At 35.2% G+C, this 20,361-nt stretch overlaps 1 protein-coding gene across 1 annotated transcript; it reads left to right on the top strand.

The window, feature by feature from the left end:
• Window positions 1-1,188: 1,188 nt before the first annotated feature.
• LOC132563487 (trimethylguanosine synthase-like) lies at window positions 1,189-15,585 on the top strand. Its single transcript, XM_060228244.1, has 12 exons — window positions 1,189-1,254; window positions 4,084-4,172; window positions 4,914-4,989; window positions 5,261-5,422; window positions 6,600-8,151; window positions 8,826-8,928; window positions 10,203-10,310; window positions 10,481-11,028; window positions 11,254-11,385; window positions 12,546-12,762; window positions 13,071-13,149; window positions 13,756-15,585. The coding sequence occupies exons 1-12, from the start codon at window positions 1,195-1,197 to the stop codon at window positions 14,683-14,685; spliced, it is 4,056 nt and encodes a 1,351-aa protein (XP_060084227.1). The 5' UTR covers window positions 1,189-1,194; the 3' UTR covers window positions 14,686-15,585.
• Window positions 15,586-20,361: the final 4,776 nt, after the last annotated feature.

The following is a 20,361-nucleotide window of genomic DNA, read 5'->3' as shown; positions in this document are numbered from 1 at the left end:
CTTTGCTTACTATTTCTCCCAATTGTTACAATTTTTGTCGGGACGAATCTCTCTTCCGCTTGCTCCAGAATCCTCTTACATTGCCACCATTTCACATTTCTAGCGCTCCTCGGTGCTATTGTTTTTTTCTCCTATTTGTGTTCCTTAACTCCCCATTTATCATTGTATAGTTGGCATCTTTATTACATATTTGTTTTCTTTTCTCTGCAGGTGTACGTTTTTATTGCATAATGCATGTATACTGAAAAGAAGCATGCAATGGCCCCTCTTGTCGCCTGCACTCTGGTAATCCACTGATGAAAGCGAGTTCCCATCCTTATAACAAGGTTAAGGATATGCAAGTTGTCCATTCCTCGCCATCTAATTGGCTGGATTTCATGTTGGAATAGAAAATTCCTGCGGTTCAGTGTTAGCTCCATTTGTGTTCCATGTCTAAATGATTTTTACAGGATAATTGAAAATTCCTATCATTAGAAGTAGAGTTGAGTATTAAAGAATTTGATCTGTTTCCTCTACTGGGCACCATCCCGCCCGCCAAGCCCAACCCGTCCACCCAAGGGGTCGAAACATATTGTCTATACAAAATCGATTTTCTTCACCCAAAGATGCTTGGGACGAAAGTGGAATAAAACCCTATCATTCGTACTAGAAGAATAAGATTTTAAAAAGCACACACAATAACAACAACATTTTGGGTCCCGTCTTCCCGACTCTTAGAGGCCGAGACACATTATTTATCCAAAAATTGTTTCTTCAAGGATGCTGTCGATAAAATTTGATTAAAATCTGAGCAGGCGTGCACGACATGTAGCAATTTGTAAGGAAAGGTTGACGGACGTAAGACAACACCGCGCGGTATGGCATAAACACACCGGTCCTTTAGAGCAGTATTACTCTTATTGAAAAATCCAGTCAACAGTTATGTAGTAAAGAAATACATGTACTTAATTAGCTTGGAACTTTCGTGTTTTAATAAATCAACATAAACACAAAGCTTGTTTTCCCGCCTAACATGTAAAACATGGTGTAACATTACACTGTTTAAGCTAAATGCATTTTTGTAAACCCATTGGTGCCCCAAAACCCAATAGCAGAAACCTCGCGGATGTGGAACTCTTTTTTGCTGTGAAAGTAAACGTAGTGTAAACTGAATCCGTTCTTGCTCGTCGGCCCTTGATCGCACGTGTGTTGTACATGTTGACCTGTCAGCTAGTCAGAGTTATTGTCACTCAAGAAGTACCAGATTGTTTTGAGGTAACGACAAACAAAAATATAAATAGAGATATAGAGCAACCAAATTTAAACAAATCGAGCAAAATCGAAGCTTCTTGTTGCACAGTGGATTGGCTATATAAAAGTGCCTGTGGATGACTGAAGTATTCTTTTTGGATCACTGGGACACAAACTTCGTATAAGAATTACCGATGAATGCCTATACAATACAGATATAATCCATTAGTGTATAATATATGTGCCGAATAACTTCATTCAGATTGAAATAGCGAGCCTGCAGATACTAAATTATTGTAGTTCACATAAAAAATGATATTTTTAAAAGAAATGACATTATTTCATATCAAATAAACAAACACACGAATAATTTAATTCAAATTGTTATCATCATAACAGTAAATATGTTACCAAATTTTACAATTAATGGCTATTGTTATGATGGAGTAAATATCATATATGTACAGATTTAATACAAAATTGCATTATTTTATTTAACTATTAAAGATTTTTTGTGCCTTTTTGTTTTTAAATATGTGGCACGCTGATTGTAATCCCTACATGGGCGCCATTGTGAAATTCGGGTTCTTTTTGAAAAAAAAAACGACTTGACTCGAGGTTGTCTGCTTCAAATTTATTTCGGGCACGAAAAAATCCCGAAAAAGACAAAAACATGAATATACAATACGAGCACATCAAACTACTTTAACAATACATTATCAAACGCACTATACAATTACTTCTTAATACACAATGTGAAGAACTGGACATCCGAAGTAAGAGATAATATATGTGTATGTGTAAAATATGAAAGACTGAACTTGTACAGCAATATTAATAATTTATGATTAATAATCGTTTACAAATAATTCACAGCAACTTGCCCTGCATATAGTGCAGGGGATGTGTACTTCTATCATGAATAGATACAATAGATAAAGTTGTCGTAATAGGTTCAAACTTCGAATGTCCAACCCCTTTGAGATATGGTGCCCAAGTGAAAGGAAAGACAGAAAAGCAGGAAAGGACAGGAAAATAGGCAGCGTGCATGTGTCCGGAGTGGTCAGTCCGGTCAACAAAAGAATACAACACATCACATGACACCACACATGATTACACACAATGCAAAATACATACAAACCAAAAGTGACGGTCACAAAATTTCTGGCCGTTGTGTACGTTTTAACAATTTATTCTCATGGCTTTTAAAACTATTCTTAGCTTCAAAATATCTCTCCAGTTAACACATTCGACAGGCGATATGGTTAGAAAACTTCCATCTAGATATAGTACATTGAGAAATGCGAAACTGAAAGGTCCCTGGCTCATAGATTTTATATAGAGTATTCGGTAAATACACAAAGGTTCTGCTGGGATTACTTCATTAGGTTTATTTTCTGTTGATTTTGAAACTTACACAAATGTTATTTTGTTTGTTATAACAACGAAAACCATTATAATTATGATGCATTCAGGACTATGCAAAGGTTTGTAAATCAATCTAGCTAGATCTACATAGAATTTCTGAAAATCAAATATAAAATGTTTGTTTAAGTGGTAAATTGAGGTGTATGATTTCCATAACAAACATACTTTGTAAGGAGATGATTTTGTATACTGGGTAGTGTTCTTCAAAATCTTCCCATCATCATCATCACTATCATCATCAAAACTACATCATCATCTCATCTTCATGACATATCATAATCATACCACCAACATATCTGATCACATATTTATTTCCTCTTTATCATTACATCACATCATCATTACTTCATCTTCATCATTGTTTCATCTTCATCAATTCAACATTACAATAGTGTGCTGTGATAACAGTATTTACATGAGTAATTAATAAAATAAACATTAAAGCGAAGGACAATTGTTCTGTTGTGAAAGGGAAGTCACCCTACATGATTACACAACGTTGATGATGTTTTCAAAGCACTACTTGTTTTTGGTGGTATATCATTTACCTATCTTTATCTGTACCTCTGCATCTTGTGACAATGTTGTATAGACAAGTCGTGTGTCCTCACTGTCACAGCACGCTTTAGCCACATTGTATTAAAAAAGTCACAAAACATTATATTTTCAAAGTATCATAGATACATCAAAAAAGGAGATTATAATAAGGAAAAAAAGAAATATAGGGATTAGAATGTCTTAGAAAATTGGTTTGGATTTGCTTGAGGCTGGATCTACTTAGGACAGACAAATACAAGGGTCAGAATGATAGATCTTCAGAATTTCCAGTGCACCAGTCACAGGCTACATGGTCACACTGTAGTTAACATCAGAACAAACAAACCGATGAACTTTAACATAGTGATAAACACAACAAACTAGTTATATCTTAAAAAATGATGTTTTAAACTCATAAATTATATAGAATGTAATGCCACATATTCGTTAAGTACTGTGTAGTTAACATCAGGGCTAAAAAGGCATCTCCAAGTCAGTACAGAAGGGAGAGTTGGCAAAATAATGGGTGTAGATTTGTTATCAATAATAGAATTTCTTACCTTTGTGTTGTTGGTATCCATTTATCTCATTTGAAGGCTGACTTTCTGTAACAAGTTCTCATTCATGATGATCTTGAACATATATACACTGTACTGGTAATAGATTCTGTTTCTCGTACATGATAGTACAAAGTTGCACACAAACATTTCTCAACTAGTTTCATTTCCTGATTTGATTCAATTTGATTGCCTCTCTATGTGTTTTTTTTCCTGACAGATAGGTAAATATGACATCATTTTAATTCTGACATCACTTGGTGTGAAATTGTGTCCACTTGTAGATGTTGCCTCTGAACTTATAATGAACCAAATTTATGATCTTTTTCAGATGTGTCACAGATGGTGCCACCTGGCGGAGGTTCACTTAACGTTGGACAGATTTGATATCATGTGCCATTGTACCAGAGCTTTCATTCGGTGAGATATGGGATAGGCAGTAGGCAACTGTTAAAAATTATTTTTTTAATTTTTCTTTCTTTTTTTTCAAATCAGCAATTACATTTTAAGGATGTAAATAAAAACTTGTATTTATTTTACCATTGTAAAGGAGGTTGTAGACTTATTGTTATCTTTCTTATTGGCTAAAATGGAAGCACACAAGGGTCATACTAAAATACTAAAGATGGAAAACTTGAGGAAAGCCCTTATGGAAAGGAAAATGTGTTACCTTTGACCAAAATATCCCCCTAAATTAGACAATTCTTGATAGCCCTTCAAAAAGATTTTCACTTTAAACTTCCTCAGTGGACTAGAATTCATAATTTGTATATGAAAGAACTGACTTACCAGAAGGGAGTTGGGACATGGTGGAGGATGGGGCCCGAACCTGGTATGTAAATATCCTTGATATGAGATACAAGTACTGTAGAAACGGAGAGGCTCTCCTTCCAATCCCATAGGGCTAATGTTGATTGATTTGGCCATAATGTGTATTTAAAAAAGATTTTCTTCAAGTTTAGTTGGACACCATCTAAATTTAGTCAGATGCTAGGGATGTAAGGTGGCGCAAAATTTGGAAATTTGTCCATTTCTTATACTGAACTGTAGGTGTGTGGAGAGTTCACATTGGAATTCCATCAGATATTTGATAAAACGAACAAGTTATTTCACAGGATATCAATATCAATATGAAATAAATATGTGTTTTTGAAATTAAAGTGACAGTGAACTTGTTAAGCAGAGCTTGGTGACATGGCCAAAAGATGGTGACAGTTCCTGTACAGAAACAGATCAGGTAGGGTTGAATTGGTAACACATTGACATAAAAATCTGTTTCACTAACACAAAAAAGACTTCATCAATTCAGTCGTTCCATTTGAAAATACAAAAATCTCAAGTTAATAACTGTTTTTGGATAGGTGGTGACAGATGATTCATTCAAATGAAGCAGAGAGTGCGCTTTATCTGGTTACTGTTGACATATAAATAAAACCTGGAATCATGGTAAAGTTTTCTGTAGGATTTCTTACTTGATAATTGGGATTTTTTTATTGATGGATGTATAGAGTGCAGAAGTTGGAGAGGAAGAAGATGGAGAGGAGGGTGATGGAGAGAAGGAACAAAGTGGAATAGAAGAGGAAGAGAAGGAAGCACAGGAGGACAGATTGATGAAGATGATGGGTCTACCAGTATCATTTGGTAGTGGAAACAGCCCACTCACAGGAAAGGTGATTCTTCAATGAAATCAGGGCACACATTAAATTGGAGAGAAAGAAAAAATGTTTAAATGCTTTTTGTCCGAAGAATACTCAAAATTTGTTGATGTGCTTAGGGTATGTTGAAGTTTTCTCCTGAATTTCTTGATGTTTGAGAACTTACTGGTAGTGACTTCAGTACCAGTAAATTTTACTTTACAACTCCTGATAGTATAAAACAGGGGTTTACAATTCCACTAGCAGGGATTTGCAGGGATAATTATAATGTTTGAATTGATAATTTTTACTTAGTTCTACTGCTTTGATAGGTGTTACATCACACATGACATGGTCATATCAAAATAAGCCACTGTTGGCTTTCCAGATAATTTAAGTAAATATTTTCGTTACATGAAGAGATTTATACTTGACAAATGTTTACAACATTGTCCTCTGAAATATACATTTCTGAGAACTTTTTGTTGGCTTTATACTTAAAACATTTTGTATTTATAAATGAACACTTTTACTCTGTCACACACTTAGGGGAAATAATGGATGTTAATTTAATTTGATTTGATATTATCACCACTATACTTAAGTGTTTCTCACTGGCAATGAGACGGGAGGATAAATTACTCATACCTAGACAGTAAAGGTCAGGGTGACAAGCTAAATTTCCATGTAATAAAATCAGAAGCTAATTTGTAGAAATAGTTGTATTGACATTTTAACATTATGTTTTGGTCTTAAATTTATGATTTAACTAAACAGTTAAAGTATATATATTAGTTTGTTTATATTAAAAACAAGTTTGACTTGATTTCGTCTTGATATTTATGTGTTTGAATATTTAACTTGACTATGTGGTATGTACCAGTTCAATAAATTCATGTGTTCCTGTTGTGTACATGTATGTTAATTAATTTCTTTCATGTTAATTATCAACGTATTGCATAGAAACTAGACAAACAGTATTATTTGTACATGTTTAATGTTTTATTGAACAGTACAGATGTGATTAATTTTATTGAGGATACGGTAAATTATAGAAAAAAAAACGAAACATTTAGGGTTAATTGAAAAAATCCAAAAGTGAGGCTAGTAGTTTTGATCAGGGTTAGTGAGAAAGAGTGGCCCACTGGCCCTTGGGCTAGTGGAAAATTTGCAGAATTGAACACCCTGTAAAAGTTTGTTACTTTCACTTCAGGCACAGAAAAAGAAATCTCATGGTCACAAAAAGAAAAAGAAAAGGAAGAGAAAGGCAGAGATGAAGGAAGAAGAAGAAGAAAAAGCTGGGTTAGATTTGGTAGACTTTCCTCAGCTCACCCCAGAAAGTGTACTAGAATTCCGACAGTTAGACCTTGAGGAGGCCTGGCAGGGCTACTGGGGCCAGTATGGGGAATATTTAGTCTGGGAGGGCTGGGTAAACAAGTACCCTGAGCAGATAGATTATGGAATCTGCAAAGGTGTGCCTCACACCACAGAGGTTGAGGTCAACACAGAGGAGGGGTCAGAGTTAAGTATAACAGAAGAAGGTTCAAGGGTCAACAATAGAGAAAAAATTTCAGATGTCAACCAGTTTGAGGCTTCTGAGGTCAATAATTCAAGGAAGAGTTCTGAGGTCAGAAAATTACAGGAGAGTTTCGAAGTCGACACAAAGAAGAGTTCAAATGTCAGCAAACCAGATGAGAGTTCAAGGGTCAACAACAAAGAAGAGAGGTTAGAGATTAGTAAATTCAATGAGGATTTAGAAGTTAAACACAATATAAAGGATCCAAGGATAAACAGTGCCACAGAGAACATGTTGTCTCACATTACAACTGAGAATGAGAGCAGTACAAATTCAAATCAAAGTCAAAGATCAGAGGTTAACAAAGAACAAGGTTCAAATGGCAAACCAGTTCTGTGTGAAGAGGATGATCTGAATCACATAAATGATACACATGATCAAGGAACACAAAATATTGATCAGATAGATGACAACAAGACAAAACCTGATAGTGGTTTGTGTGATGATGGTTTGAAACAGGAGAAATTATCTTTAAACCAGTTTCAGATATCATTCAATCAAGCTATAGAATCCACACTTAAAGGTCGTGTTGAAAATCAGCAACAGTTGAATACACACCAGCAGGATGAAGTTTCGGATGCTGAGGAGGACAATATGTCTAATGAGAGATCAGAGATTGTACACATGATGCATTCCTATGCCTCAGGTCCAGGTGATCAGTCAGTGGTCAGTGGTCAGTGTGAGGATGATCACGTGGACCAGGAGGAAGATTATGAGGTAGAGTGGCAGGAGATGTGGAATGACCACTATACAGAAACTTACTGGTACTATTTTAACCAGTTCTCAATGGAATTTGACCGTCTAAGCATTAATGGGAGTGTACAAGTCCCCACCACAGGGACAAAAGTGGACACTAATGTCGTTCAGTGTGATGTTAGCCTTAGCAACAGTTTTCAGGGCAAAACTACCCATAGTGATGGTATCCAGGGTGATGAGACCCCTGGCAACATTTGTCAAGGTAACACTTCCTTTAGAGATGGTTGCCTTGGTGATAATAGCCACTCTCTCACAAATATTGACTCTGTGCATGATAGTAATACAAAATACTCTCAAAGTAAAGATGAATCCAAGGATGAAAAGGAGTGTTTTATTTCAGAAGGAGGGAATAAGGAAGAGGAGTTGGTGGATGGTGGAGGCTCTGGAAGGAGGAGAAAGAACAAATCCAACACAGCAAGTCAAAACACTTCAAGTGAGTATTGGATGCAGCTGCTAAAAATTCCCAATCTCTCATCTAACATAACCTAGAAAAGGATGCTGCTGCTAAAAATTTCCAATCTCTCATCTAACATAACCTAGAAAAGGATGCAGCTGCTAAAAATTTCCAATCTCTCATCTAACATAACCTAGAAAAGGATGCAGCTGCTAAAAATTTCCAATCTCTCATCTAACATAACCTAGAAAAGGATGCAGCTGCTAAAAATTTCCAATCTCTCCTCTAACATAACCAAGAAAAGGATGCAGCTGCTAAAAATTTCCAATCTCTCCTCTAACATAACCTAGAAAAGGATGCAGCTGCTAAAAATTTCCAATCTCTCCTCTAACATAACCTAGAAAAGGATGCAGCTGCTAAAAATTTCCAGTCTCTCATCTAATGTAACCAAGAAAAGGAAGGGAGAGAAGATCATGTTAACGCCTGTCATTTCCTAATCACTTGTGTCCTTATAGAGGTTTAATCAATATCAAATAAACTCATGTTTTTGGCTTTAAAGGTGGCAATCACCAATCAAAGAAAACCCTTAAATGCAGTTCCCTAATATCATTCATGTCTGAAGGATATTTTCTCATTTAATCAATTATTGCAATCTTTTTTATGGGCAATTTGACATTATTTGCCATTTAAGTTTATTGTGTTTTTAATTTTAGAGTCCAGCACTCCTGTCCAAATGACTAGCCAGACAAGTCAGAGTTTTGGATGTGGAGGTGATGATGACCCTCCAGATGAACGACCAGTTCAGCTTCCCAGTAGGTCAGTTTCCAGTCAGGAAAACATTTCTGTCAAAATGGTCGCCCTCAATATTCTGCCATCTGGTATTTCCTTCACTAGAAAGATGAAACAGCTGTATGATGGTGTTTAATTCATTGCTCAGCTCTACTGTATCTAAGTCTGAATTTGTATTTAAAGTGCTATTGTCTTCGTCTTTTCTTATTATGGGATAGATGGTTTAAGGAATCATGTTATAGTTCTGGCAGGACTTCTTATTATGGGATAGATGGTTTAAGGAATCATGTTATAGTTCTGGCAGGACTTCTTATTATGGGATAGATGGTTTAAGGAATCGTGTTATAGTTCTGGCAGGACTTCTTATTATGGGATAGATGGTTTAAGGAATCATGTTATAGTTCTGGCAGGACTTCTTATTATGGGATAGATGGTTTAAGGAATCGTGTTATAGTTCTGGCAGGACTTCTTATTATGGGATAGATGGTTTAAGGAATCATGTTATAGTTCTGGCAGGACTTCTTATTATGGGATAGATGGTTTAAGGAATCGTGTTATAGTTCTGGCAGGACTTCTTATTATGGGATAGATGGTCTAAGGAATCATGTTATAGTTCTGGCAGTTAAAAGACTTTTTACTTATGTATGGGATAGATGGTTTAAGGAATCGTGTTATAGTTCTGGCAGGACTTCTTATTATGGGATAGATGGTTTAAGGAATCGTGTTATAGTTCTGGCAGGACTTCTTATTACATTTGTTGTTTTTTTATTACAGGAATGCATGATCAAAACATCAAGCTATTTGTTAAAAGACTTTTTACTTCTGATTGTATTCAATTCTAAATATCATCAATTTGTGTCCAATTCTAAATAGTAGAGGGACTAGGAGCAAATGTGATTATAGTTAGCTAAATGTTCTCATTTTGATTTATAGCTTTATAAATTTCAATATTTTTGAAAAAATATCTGATATTTCTTGATATAAATAACTTTTGTTTTGTAGTCATGTGATCCTTTGTTTTGTAGCCATGTGATCCTTTGTTTTGTAGCCCTATGACCTTTGTTTTGTAGTAATGTGATCCTTTGTTTTGTAACCATGTGATCCTTTGTTTTGTAGCCCTATGACCTTTGTTTTGTAGTAATGTGATCCTTTGTTTTGTAACCATGTGATCCTTTGTTTTGTAGCCCCATGACCTTTGTTTTGTAGTCATGTGATCCTTTGTTTTGTAGTCTTATGACTGGTATGAGACATCCCCTGTATGCCCTTTATGCTTTGTTAGCCATATAAATTCTTTTTTGTAGCCATGAAATGGACAACGAGGATGTACACATGGATGAAGAAAGTAGGGTACAAGATCAACTTAGATATTTGGGATTTTCTCTGGAGGAAGAAGTAGGACAATCTGAAATGTATGTAGATATTGGGATTCAGATACAGTATACCATAGTGTTACAATATACCACTACCAATCAATTAAAAACGATTTATGAAAAAAAGGCATGTAAGTTTTTATTACAGGATGTAAGAAAGATGAATCTTTTGTCAGTTTTGATATGACATTTTTACTTATTTCTTTCAGAGTTGTTAAAAAGCCAAGAATCACAGAAGGACAATTATCTTTTAAAAGCAAACACAGGAAGACTTATCTGAACTTGGGTAAAAAGCCGGTCCACATTAGATTTGATGGTGATGGACATCAACTCAAAGTGTGCAAAAGTAAAAAGCTGAATAAAGTGAAAGCATTTTTAAATAAATCTAGTCCTAGTGATATATCCACTGGACCACAGGCTACTAACTCTGTAATCAATGAAGATACTAAGTTTCAGTTCGCTGTAGATTTTGCTGCAGCAAATGGAATAGAAGACATTGATTGGTCGGATATGTCTGTATCATCAGATGATGACTCGGTACAAAGTAAAAAGAATTTTCCTGATTTGGAGACCTTTTCTGATGATACTAATCTTCAGTGTGATGCAAAATCTGCCCCACAGAAGAACAAAAGAAGAAAGAAGAAAAAACAAGGTAAAATTCCAGAGGAAATATCAAATGATCCTGAGCTTAGGAAGTATTGGGCCCAACGTTATCGACTCTTCACACGTTTTGATGATGGTATCAAATTAGATAGAGGTATGTAATCCTGTTATATTTAGATCAGCTGAACAACTTCTTTTAATATTTTACATTTCACAGCAATTTTCTGTTACAACTTCTAAATATAGTAAATCTGGTTAATTTGACTTGTCACCTGATCAGTAAGCGTTAGGTTGCAGGATGACAACTTTTGCAAAAAGGAGAATAAATAAATGGGGATTGAATAACCTTAAATCTGTATTTTTTTTTGGATTTTTTTAGAGGGCTGGTTTTCAGTCACACCTGAGAAGATTGCCGAACACATTGCGGATAGATGTCGCTGTGATGTCATTGTGGATGCATTCTGTGGTGTTGGAGGCAACGCTATCCAGTTTGCTTTTACCTGTGAGAGAGGTATGACACATATATTGTATTTACCTGTGAGAGAGGTATGACACATACATGGTATTTACCTGTGAGAGAGGTATGACACATACATTGTATTTACCTGTGAGAGAGGTATGACACATACATGGTATTTACCTGTGAGAGAGGTATGACACATACATTATATTTACCTGTGAGAGAGGTATGACACATACATCGTATTTACCTGTGAGAGAGGTATGACATATATAATGTATTTACCTGTGAGAGAGGTATGACACATATAATGTATTTACCTGTGAGAGAGGTATGACACATATATTGTATTTACCTGTGAGAGAGGTATGACACATACATTGTATTTACCTGTGAGAGAGGTATGACACATATATTGTATTTACCTGTGAGAGAGGTATGACACATACATTGTATTTACCTGTGAGAGAGGTATGACACATACATTGTATTTACCTGTGAGAGAGGTATGACACATACATTGTATTTACCTGTGAGAGAAGTATGTCATGTTCATTGTATTTACCTGTGAGAGAGGTATGACACATATAATGTATTTACCTGTGAGAGAGGTATGACACATACATTGTATTTACCTGTGAGAGAGGTATGACACATACATTGTATTTACCTGTGAGAGAGGTATGACACATATAATGTATTTACCTGTGAGAGAGGTATGACACATACAGAGAGGTTGTATTTACCTGTGAGAGAGGTATGACACATACATTGTATTTACCTGTGAGAGAGGTATGACACATACATTGTATTTACCTGTGAGAGAGGTATGACACATATATTGTATTTACCTGTGAGAGAGGTATGACACATACATTGTTATTACCTGTGAGAGAGGTATGACACACACTTTGTATTTACCTGTGAGAGAGGTATGACACATACATTGTATTTACCTGTGAGAGAGGTATGACACATATATTGTATTTACCTGTGAGAGAAGTATGTCATGTACATTGTATTTACCTGTGAGAGAGGTATGACACTTACGTTGTATTTACCTGTGATAGAGGTATAACACATACATTGCTTTCATTTTACGATTTACATGAACTTTTATAAAAATGTCTTCAAAGTGATTTAGAAATAGATTTCCCAATCAAATGATTAGATACATTTTTACCAATAAAAATACATTATGCTGTTTGTAGTTATTGCAGTTGACATTGATCCTGCTAAGATTGAGTGTGCCCGACACAATGCTGCTGTGTACGGAGTGGAGGACAGAATCGAATTCATCTGTGGTGACTTCCTTAAGGTAGCGCCACTACTTAAGGCAGATGTCATATTCCTTAGTCCTCCCTGGGGTGGGCCAGACTACCTAAATGCAGACGTGTTTGATCTGGAGACCATGATGGAACTGAAAGCATATCCTTACAATATGTGTTTGGCCATAAAGCCAACCCCTCCCCAGTTGGTTTCACCAGATATATATGTACCTAAAATTAGCAATAATAAAGACACTTATTTATACAGCATCACAAATAATTTGACATTGACTAGTTATCATATTAAAGACACTATCAGTTTCTGTCACATGTCACTTATATATCACGTAAACTGATAAAAAAGTCTTTATTTGTATGAGGATATAATCAGATTACTTGTTAAAGGATTTACTGGTTCCTGTTTTGATGAAATGTGTTCTGTAGAGTTATCTTCCTTGACAGTCACACTTCAGATATATTTGAGGTTTCACAGAAGGTAACAAGTAACATCGCTTTTTTTGTTCCAAGGAATTCAGACTTTGAGCAGGTGAGTCACAAATTAGGTTTAAGCTCACTTGCCCATAGCTTATACCATAGCATCTGTCATTCATCAACCTTTGTCTTTAAACAACTTTTTCTCAATAACCAAGAGGTGTTATTAGGGGCTGTAGCATGCTGGGATGAAGTTTAATGAAATGACTGACCTTCAAGGTCACAGGGGTCAAATGTGTTAAAACTCTGCAATATTCAAGAGGCCCATGGCAGTAATGTTGAGCTTGTAGCATGCTGAAGTGAAAGGCTATAATATGTGCCTACCATGTAAGAAATTCAATAATGTTTGAAAGTAAACCTTGACCTTCAAAAACACAGTTATCCAATTTTACTTTGACCAACTTAGTAGGCTATTTGTAAACAACATTGAGTAACAGTAGAGCGGCCAGTCAGCTTCATATTTATAATTTCTCAATAGTATATTTAATTTCCTTTATTGTCAACCATTTAAAGTTTGTCTTTTCTCATCCTTTCCAAATAGATGTCTTGCCAATCCTGTCTTGGACAGCTTTTTTTTCAAAGTGTTTGAACATCATTCAGGACGCAGTCTGTTTTGTTAGTTTTGAAATTTTTGCTAACATAACAGATATTTTGATTTCAGTTGACAGCCTTGGCAGGTCCAGGAGGTCATGTAGAGGTCGAACAGAATCTCCTAAACAACAAACTAAAGACTATCACAGCATACTATGGGGACCTGGTACTTGATACAGGCTGGAATCAGGGGACAGGAGAGGACGGCACCTGGAAACAGGAGAGGGACAGTTTGTCTGCAGAGGCCCCAGATTGGGACAATGTATCTACAGAGGCCAAAGACAGGGACTGTATGTCTTCAGAGGCACAAAACAAGGATGTTATGTCTAAAAAGACCCAAGACAGAGACAATATGTCTTCAGGGGCTCAAAACAAGGATGTTGTGTCTAAAGACACAAAAGACAGAGACAATATGTCTTCAGGGGCCCAAAACAAGGATGTTGTGTCTAAAGACACCCAAGACAAAGACAGTATGTCTTCAGGGGCCCAAAACAAGGATGTTGTGTTTAAAGACACCCAAGACAGAGACAATATGTCTTCAGGGGCCCAAAACAAGGATGTTGTGTCTAAAGACACCCAAGACAGAGACAATATGTCTTCAGGGGCCCAAAACAATGATGTTGTGTCTAAAGACACCCAAGACAGAGACAATATGTCTTCAGGGGCCCAAAACATGAATGTTATGTCTAAAGAGGCTAAAGACAGTGACATTATGTATTCAGGTGCCCAAAACAGGGATATTATGTCTAAAGAGGCTAAAGATGGGGACAATATGTCTTCTGAGGCCCAAAACAGGGATATTATGTCTAAAGAGGCTAAAGACAGTTATTGTATGTCTGCAGAGACCCAAGATAAGAACAGAATTTCCTTAGAGGCCAGAGACAACAAGAATTTATCGACAGAGGCCAAGAAAGGGAACAAAGTGTTTCATAGTGAAACAGACAAGAGCAAAGGACAAGATGGCTACAGTTTAATTTCAGAATGTGAACAGTTTGGATGATGTGAGGATAATTTAAAATAAAAGGTGCAGGCATTTGAAATGGATAAATTAATTATGTAACTTGTGTGAGTTTGTCATCGGACATTCTACTGATATCTGAAGATTGACACACTAAAGTTATGAAATAAAAACTGTGCATGGTTTTATACTGATGGATACATGCAACAATGTCCATTAATGGCTATTGGTGACCTGTGTATGTTTGCTGTGGGGAGGAAACATATTCCCTTTATAAATCAGTGAAACTGATTCCCTTTATAAATCTGTGAAACTTATTCCCTTTATAAATCAGTGAAACCGATTCCCTTTATAAATCAGTGAAACTTATTCCCTTTATAAATCAGTGAAACTTATTCCCTTTATAAATCAATGAAACTGATTCCCTTTATAAATCAGTGAAACTTGTTTTCCCTATATAAATCAGTGAAACTGATTCCCTTTATAAATCAGTGAAATTTATTCCCTTTATAAATCAGTGAAACTGATTCCCTTTATAAATCAGTGAAACTTGTTTTCCCTATATAAATCAGTGAAACTTATTCCCTATATAAATCAGTGAAACTGATTCCCTTTATAAACCAGTGAAACTTATTCCCTTTATAAATCAGTGAAACTGATTCCCTTTATAAATCAGTGAAACTTATTCCCTTTATAAATCAATGAAACTGATTCCCTTTATAAATCAGTGAAACTTGTTTTCCCTATATAAATCAGTGAAACTGATTCCCTTTATAAATCAGTGAAACTTATTCCCTTTATAAATCAGTGAAACTTATTCCCTTTATAAATCAATGAAACTGATTCCCTTTATAAATCAATGAAACTTATTCCCTTTATAAATCAATGAAACTGATTCCCTTCATAAATCAGTGAAACTGATTCCCTTTATAAATCAATGAAACTGATTCCCTTTATAAATCAGTGAAACTTATTCCCTTTATAAATCAATGAAACTGATTCCCTTCATAAATCAGTGAAACTGATTCTCTTTATAAATCAATGAAACTTATTCCATTTTTAAATTTGTGAAACTTATTCCCTTTATAAATCAGTAAAACTTATTCCCTTTATAAATCAATGAAACCGATTCCCTTTATAAATCAGTGAAACTTATTCCCTTTATAAATCAGTGAAACTTATTCCCTTTATAAATCAGTGAAACTGATTCCCTTTATAAATCAATGAAACTGATTCCCTTTATAAATCAGTGAAACTTATTCCCTTTATAAATCAATGAAACTGATTCCCTTTATAAATTAGTGAAACTTATTCCCTTTATAAATCAATGAAACTTATTCCATTTTTAAATTTGTGAAACTTATTCCCTTTATAAATCAGTAAAACGTATTCCCTTCATAAATCAATGAAACCGATTCCCTTTATAAATCAGTGAAACTTATTCCCTTTATAAATCAGTGAAACTTATTCCCTTTATAAATTAGTGAAACTTATTCCCTTTATAAATCAATGAAACTTATTCCATTTTTAAATTTGTGAAACTTATTCCCTTTATAAATCAGTAAAACGTATTCCCTTTATAAATCAATGAAACCGATTCCCTTTATAAATCAGTGAAACTTATTCCCTTTATAAATCAGTGAAACTTATTCCCTTTATAAATCAGTGAAACTGATTCCCTTTATAAATCAATGAAACTGATTCCCTTTATAAATCAATGAAACTGATTCCCTTTATAAATCAGTGAAACTTATTCCCTTTATAAATCAGTGAAACTGATTCCCTTTATAAATCAATGAAACTGATTCCCTTTATAAATCAATGAAACTGATTCCCTTTATAAATCAGTGAAACTTATTCCCTTTATAAATCAATGAAACTTATTCCCTTTATAAATCAGTAAAACTTATTCCCTTTCTTAATCAGGGAAAACAGCCAGAATATTTAACTACACACTTTTCTGGGTAATATTAACTTTTAGTAAAAAGACAGCAAATATCATTATATCATCAAGATGATACAGTAAAGGTTTTAATATAGAATCATTTGTTGTCATGATTGTAAAGATGATGGATTTTAATTCACTTCCATGCTTGGTTTGTCAGTCAATCGTGGCATTGGACCAGCTGTCAGTTTATAAACAAATCTAGAGGAAGAACAAGATAAATCTGTATAAAATTAAACAGACTCTCCTTGGGATCTAGTGATCAAATATATATGCCATTTGTCTGTAGAAATAAAGGGATATATGGTTACCAGGCAGTCATCTTAAACTTCAAGGTCAAAGTTTTGTTATCAATGTATATCTGATTAAAAAATGGACAGAATTTAAACAAATTCTGTACAGAGATACCTTATAAGTTCCCTCCTCGTGAAGCCTTTAGTGTTTGTTGTCATCCATCTGTCCAGACCAAATGTTTTCTAGATGATAAGCCAGGGATGATCGATTAGGTTAAAATACTAAGTTCTAATACTAAGATATAAACAGTGACAGTTACGACCTGAATTACAGGTCAATGTCATTTGTCATAATTTTGTCTGGGGCATAACACAAAACCTGTAAGAGGTATCAACATGAAACCTCATAGGCAGATAAATCTCAAGAAGGATAAGTGCAGTGCATAAAGACCATCACTCTCATTTGCATACGTTAGGAGTTATTGCCCTTTGTTATTTTTCATACTTCAACTTTGGCCCAATCAGGGAGCATGACCCATCTCTGACGGCCCTTGTTTTCTCTAAAGGTGGGGTTTCCAGCACTGCTAATTTCCCCATAAAGGTCAGCCTAATGATTTTTCACCCTTACAGACCACTCACTGATACATTGCTTTGTGCTCCCAGGTTGGTTCACTTGGCTTTATATTTAATCCAAATTAATTGATGACTCACTTGCCTAATTAATTAATCATGTAACTAAATTACTCGACTATGAATGCTGATTGTCACAAAACCAATAAAAAACAATTATTTTAATGAAATAGGAAATTCAAACCATGAACTAAATACCAAAATACTAAAACAGTAAGCATACCGTCAAAATTATTGATTTTTGAAGCATTTTGTGAGAAAAATATCAAATTTTTGTTAACAAATGACATTCTGAATATCTTCCGTATTCAGTCCATTCAAAATTATTCAGCATATAGATAAATCGAAACTTTACCATTTGTGCAAAGTGTTTTGATTTTTGGCTTTGATGTGTATCACCCCATGACTTGTTAAACGATAGTGGAAATAGGACAAGTGCCTTTCTTAATTTATAACAAACCCTAACATACATACAAGTCATGCCGATGTGTATTATTATCCCCCCGCAAAACATGTTTGCGGGGGATATTAAATTGGGTTCTGTCCATGCGCCCGTGGAGCCGTCCGTCCATCCGTCCAAGTGCTTTTCCGGGCTCTAACTTCGAAACCGTTCAACTCAACTTCACAAAACTTCCTATATATATTAAGTTGGTGCCCTAGTTGTGCCTTTTGCTATTGTCGACATTTCACTTTTTATATTTTTTTTCTGTTACCATGGAAACATAATCAGAAAACACCATAAGAGGGCTTTTCCGAGCTATAACTTCCAAACCGTTCCACTCAACTTCACAAAACTTCCTGTATATATTAAGTCATTGCCCTATTTGTGCCTTTTGCTATTGCCGTCATTTCACTTTATATATATTTTTTTCTGTTTCTATGGAAACATAGATAACACAAAAAGAGGCTTTTCCAGGCTATATCTTCCAAACTCAACTTCACAAAACTTTCTGTAAATATTAACTTAGTGCCATAGTTCAACCTTTTGCTATTAACAACATTTCATTTTTTTATTATATTTTTTCAGTTTTTGCAAAAATATAGTTAAAAACCTCAAAAGAAGGCTTTTTCTGAGCTACAACTTCAAGGCATTGGCCCCTCAGTGTGTGATCATTATCTTTATTATTACATGTTTTACATCTCTTACATAGTAAATCTTTTGTTGCCTGAAGATAGCTGTTATGCCTGAAAACGTTACTGAAACACATTTGTTGTGTTGATTCTATATTTTCAATTATATCTCTATATATATATCTATAATGTTGAAGTTGAGGAGATGTGAGTTTATTATTTTCTACTAGTGCTTTCACTGTAATAGACCTTCACGTGCAAAGTACTGATACATAAGTGCGTGAAGTCTCAAATTATTACAGTGCTATATATAGCATATTTGGGTTCCATACCAACACCTGTGCGTGGGGGATAATGCCACACTTTGTTAGGATTTGTAAATACAATATGTTATATGACCAATTGTTACAATACAAATCTTTCAACAATATATTATATACCACACATACCCCAATATCATCCATTGTTCTTTTGACATTACTTTCTACATTTTTAACTAAGGTGGAGACTTTACATGTCCAACACAGTACCGTTCTCACAATGAGAGTTAGATCTGACTATCATCCATGGAGGATCTATTTTATGGTCAGTCTTCCAATGCATAAAACATTCTATGTATGAAGAGTTTCTATTAAAACTCGACCATATTGCCCAAGCACCCAAAACTCCAACTCATCTTTCATCGCAAGCTGTGGTGCCATTATGAATCGTCTCCCCTGGCTGGAGAAAGATGACATCATTGTTAATTGAGGGTTTAGTGATATTTTGCCAGATTTGGCATCACCTGGTTTGACAACAAATATGCCGTCTTATCTAAACCTGGGTTGACTCAACATGACAACCTACAAACTAACCTTTGAAGATCCATAACTAAATCCAGATGGGTAGTGAAGTCATATTAGTATAATTCAAGCAATGGCTGTTTTTTCAAAACACAACTTACCTCCAACTATTTCATTGATGTCATCGAAGTACTCATTGGAATAGTAACAGCCTCTCTCCATAGACTCTGCGGACTCATATATGTTAGAACACACGAGTGAGATGCAAAGAATAGGGCACTGACTGCCGAGATGAATCGGCGCCTTAATGTTCACAACAACTTAGCTCAGTGTGTAAAAATGAGCCAGATCTTGCCAGAAGGGCCAAGTCATTTTTTGTCAATGATGCCACTGCAGATATATGTGACTTTCCTGAGTTAGACATGGAATACCTTCGGACAAAATCCTTTGGTACATACCTAATATCATTGGCAGCTGGCTACATAAGTGAGCACCTCAGTGATGATGGTGACTACAAGATATGGATCTATCGTCACTTACGAGACATTGGACAATGTCAGATCCACTCCAGGCACAAGAGAAGTGTTAAGTTCAATGCTTGCGTCCAGCATCACGGCTCCCACGCCATTAATTATATCATGGATTATTGCCAGCGTCCTACTGGACAGAGAACCACGAGGGTATGTGACCATGTAACTAGTATCCTGTACTATTTAGGATACTACATGCATTTGGAAACTAGTAAGCCTTGCATCCAAAAGTCGAAAAGTTTAAGACAAACCTCAAGTAATGTAGATTTTGCTACCAACTGTCATCTCCATGGCATTAGGTATGATTGACTTGTACAATTAGAACTACATTACTGTATGATGTAACCAACACTAACATAGCAATCAGATTCTAGGATAAAGAAGTCTTATAGAATTCCAGATAAGGTATTTAATGTGTAAAGCAACTTAGATGTGTCATGTAGCATTCTTGTTATAATATTAATTCAGCAGTTGTAAGAACATTTAATTTTTGTGGTGATCAGGGAACATGACGGCCATTTTGAAAG

The sequence above is a fragment of the Ylistrum balloti genome, unplaced genomic scaffold (assembly GCF_031769215.1).
Source record: "Ylistrum balloti isolate Yb309-2 unplaced genomic scaffold, AGI_CSIRO_Ybal_v1 Utg371748, whole genome shotgun sequence".
Taxonomy (NCBI): Eukaryota; Metazoa; Mollusca; class Bivalvia; order Pectinida; family Pectinidae; genus Ylistrum; species Ylistrum balloti.
This window is presented reverse-complemented; position numbering and strand designations above follow the sequence as displayed.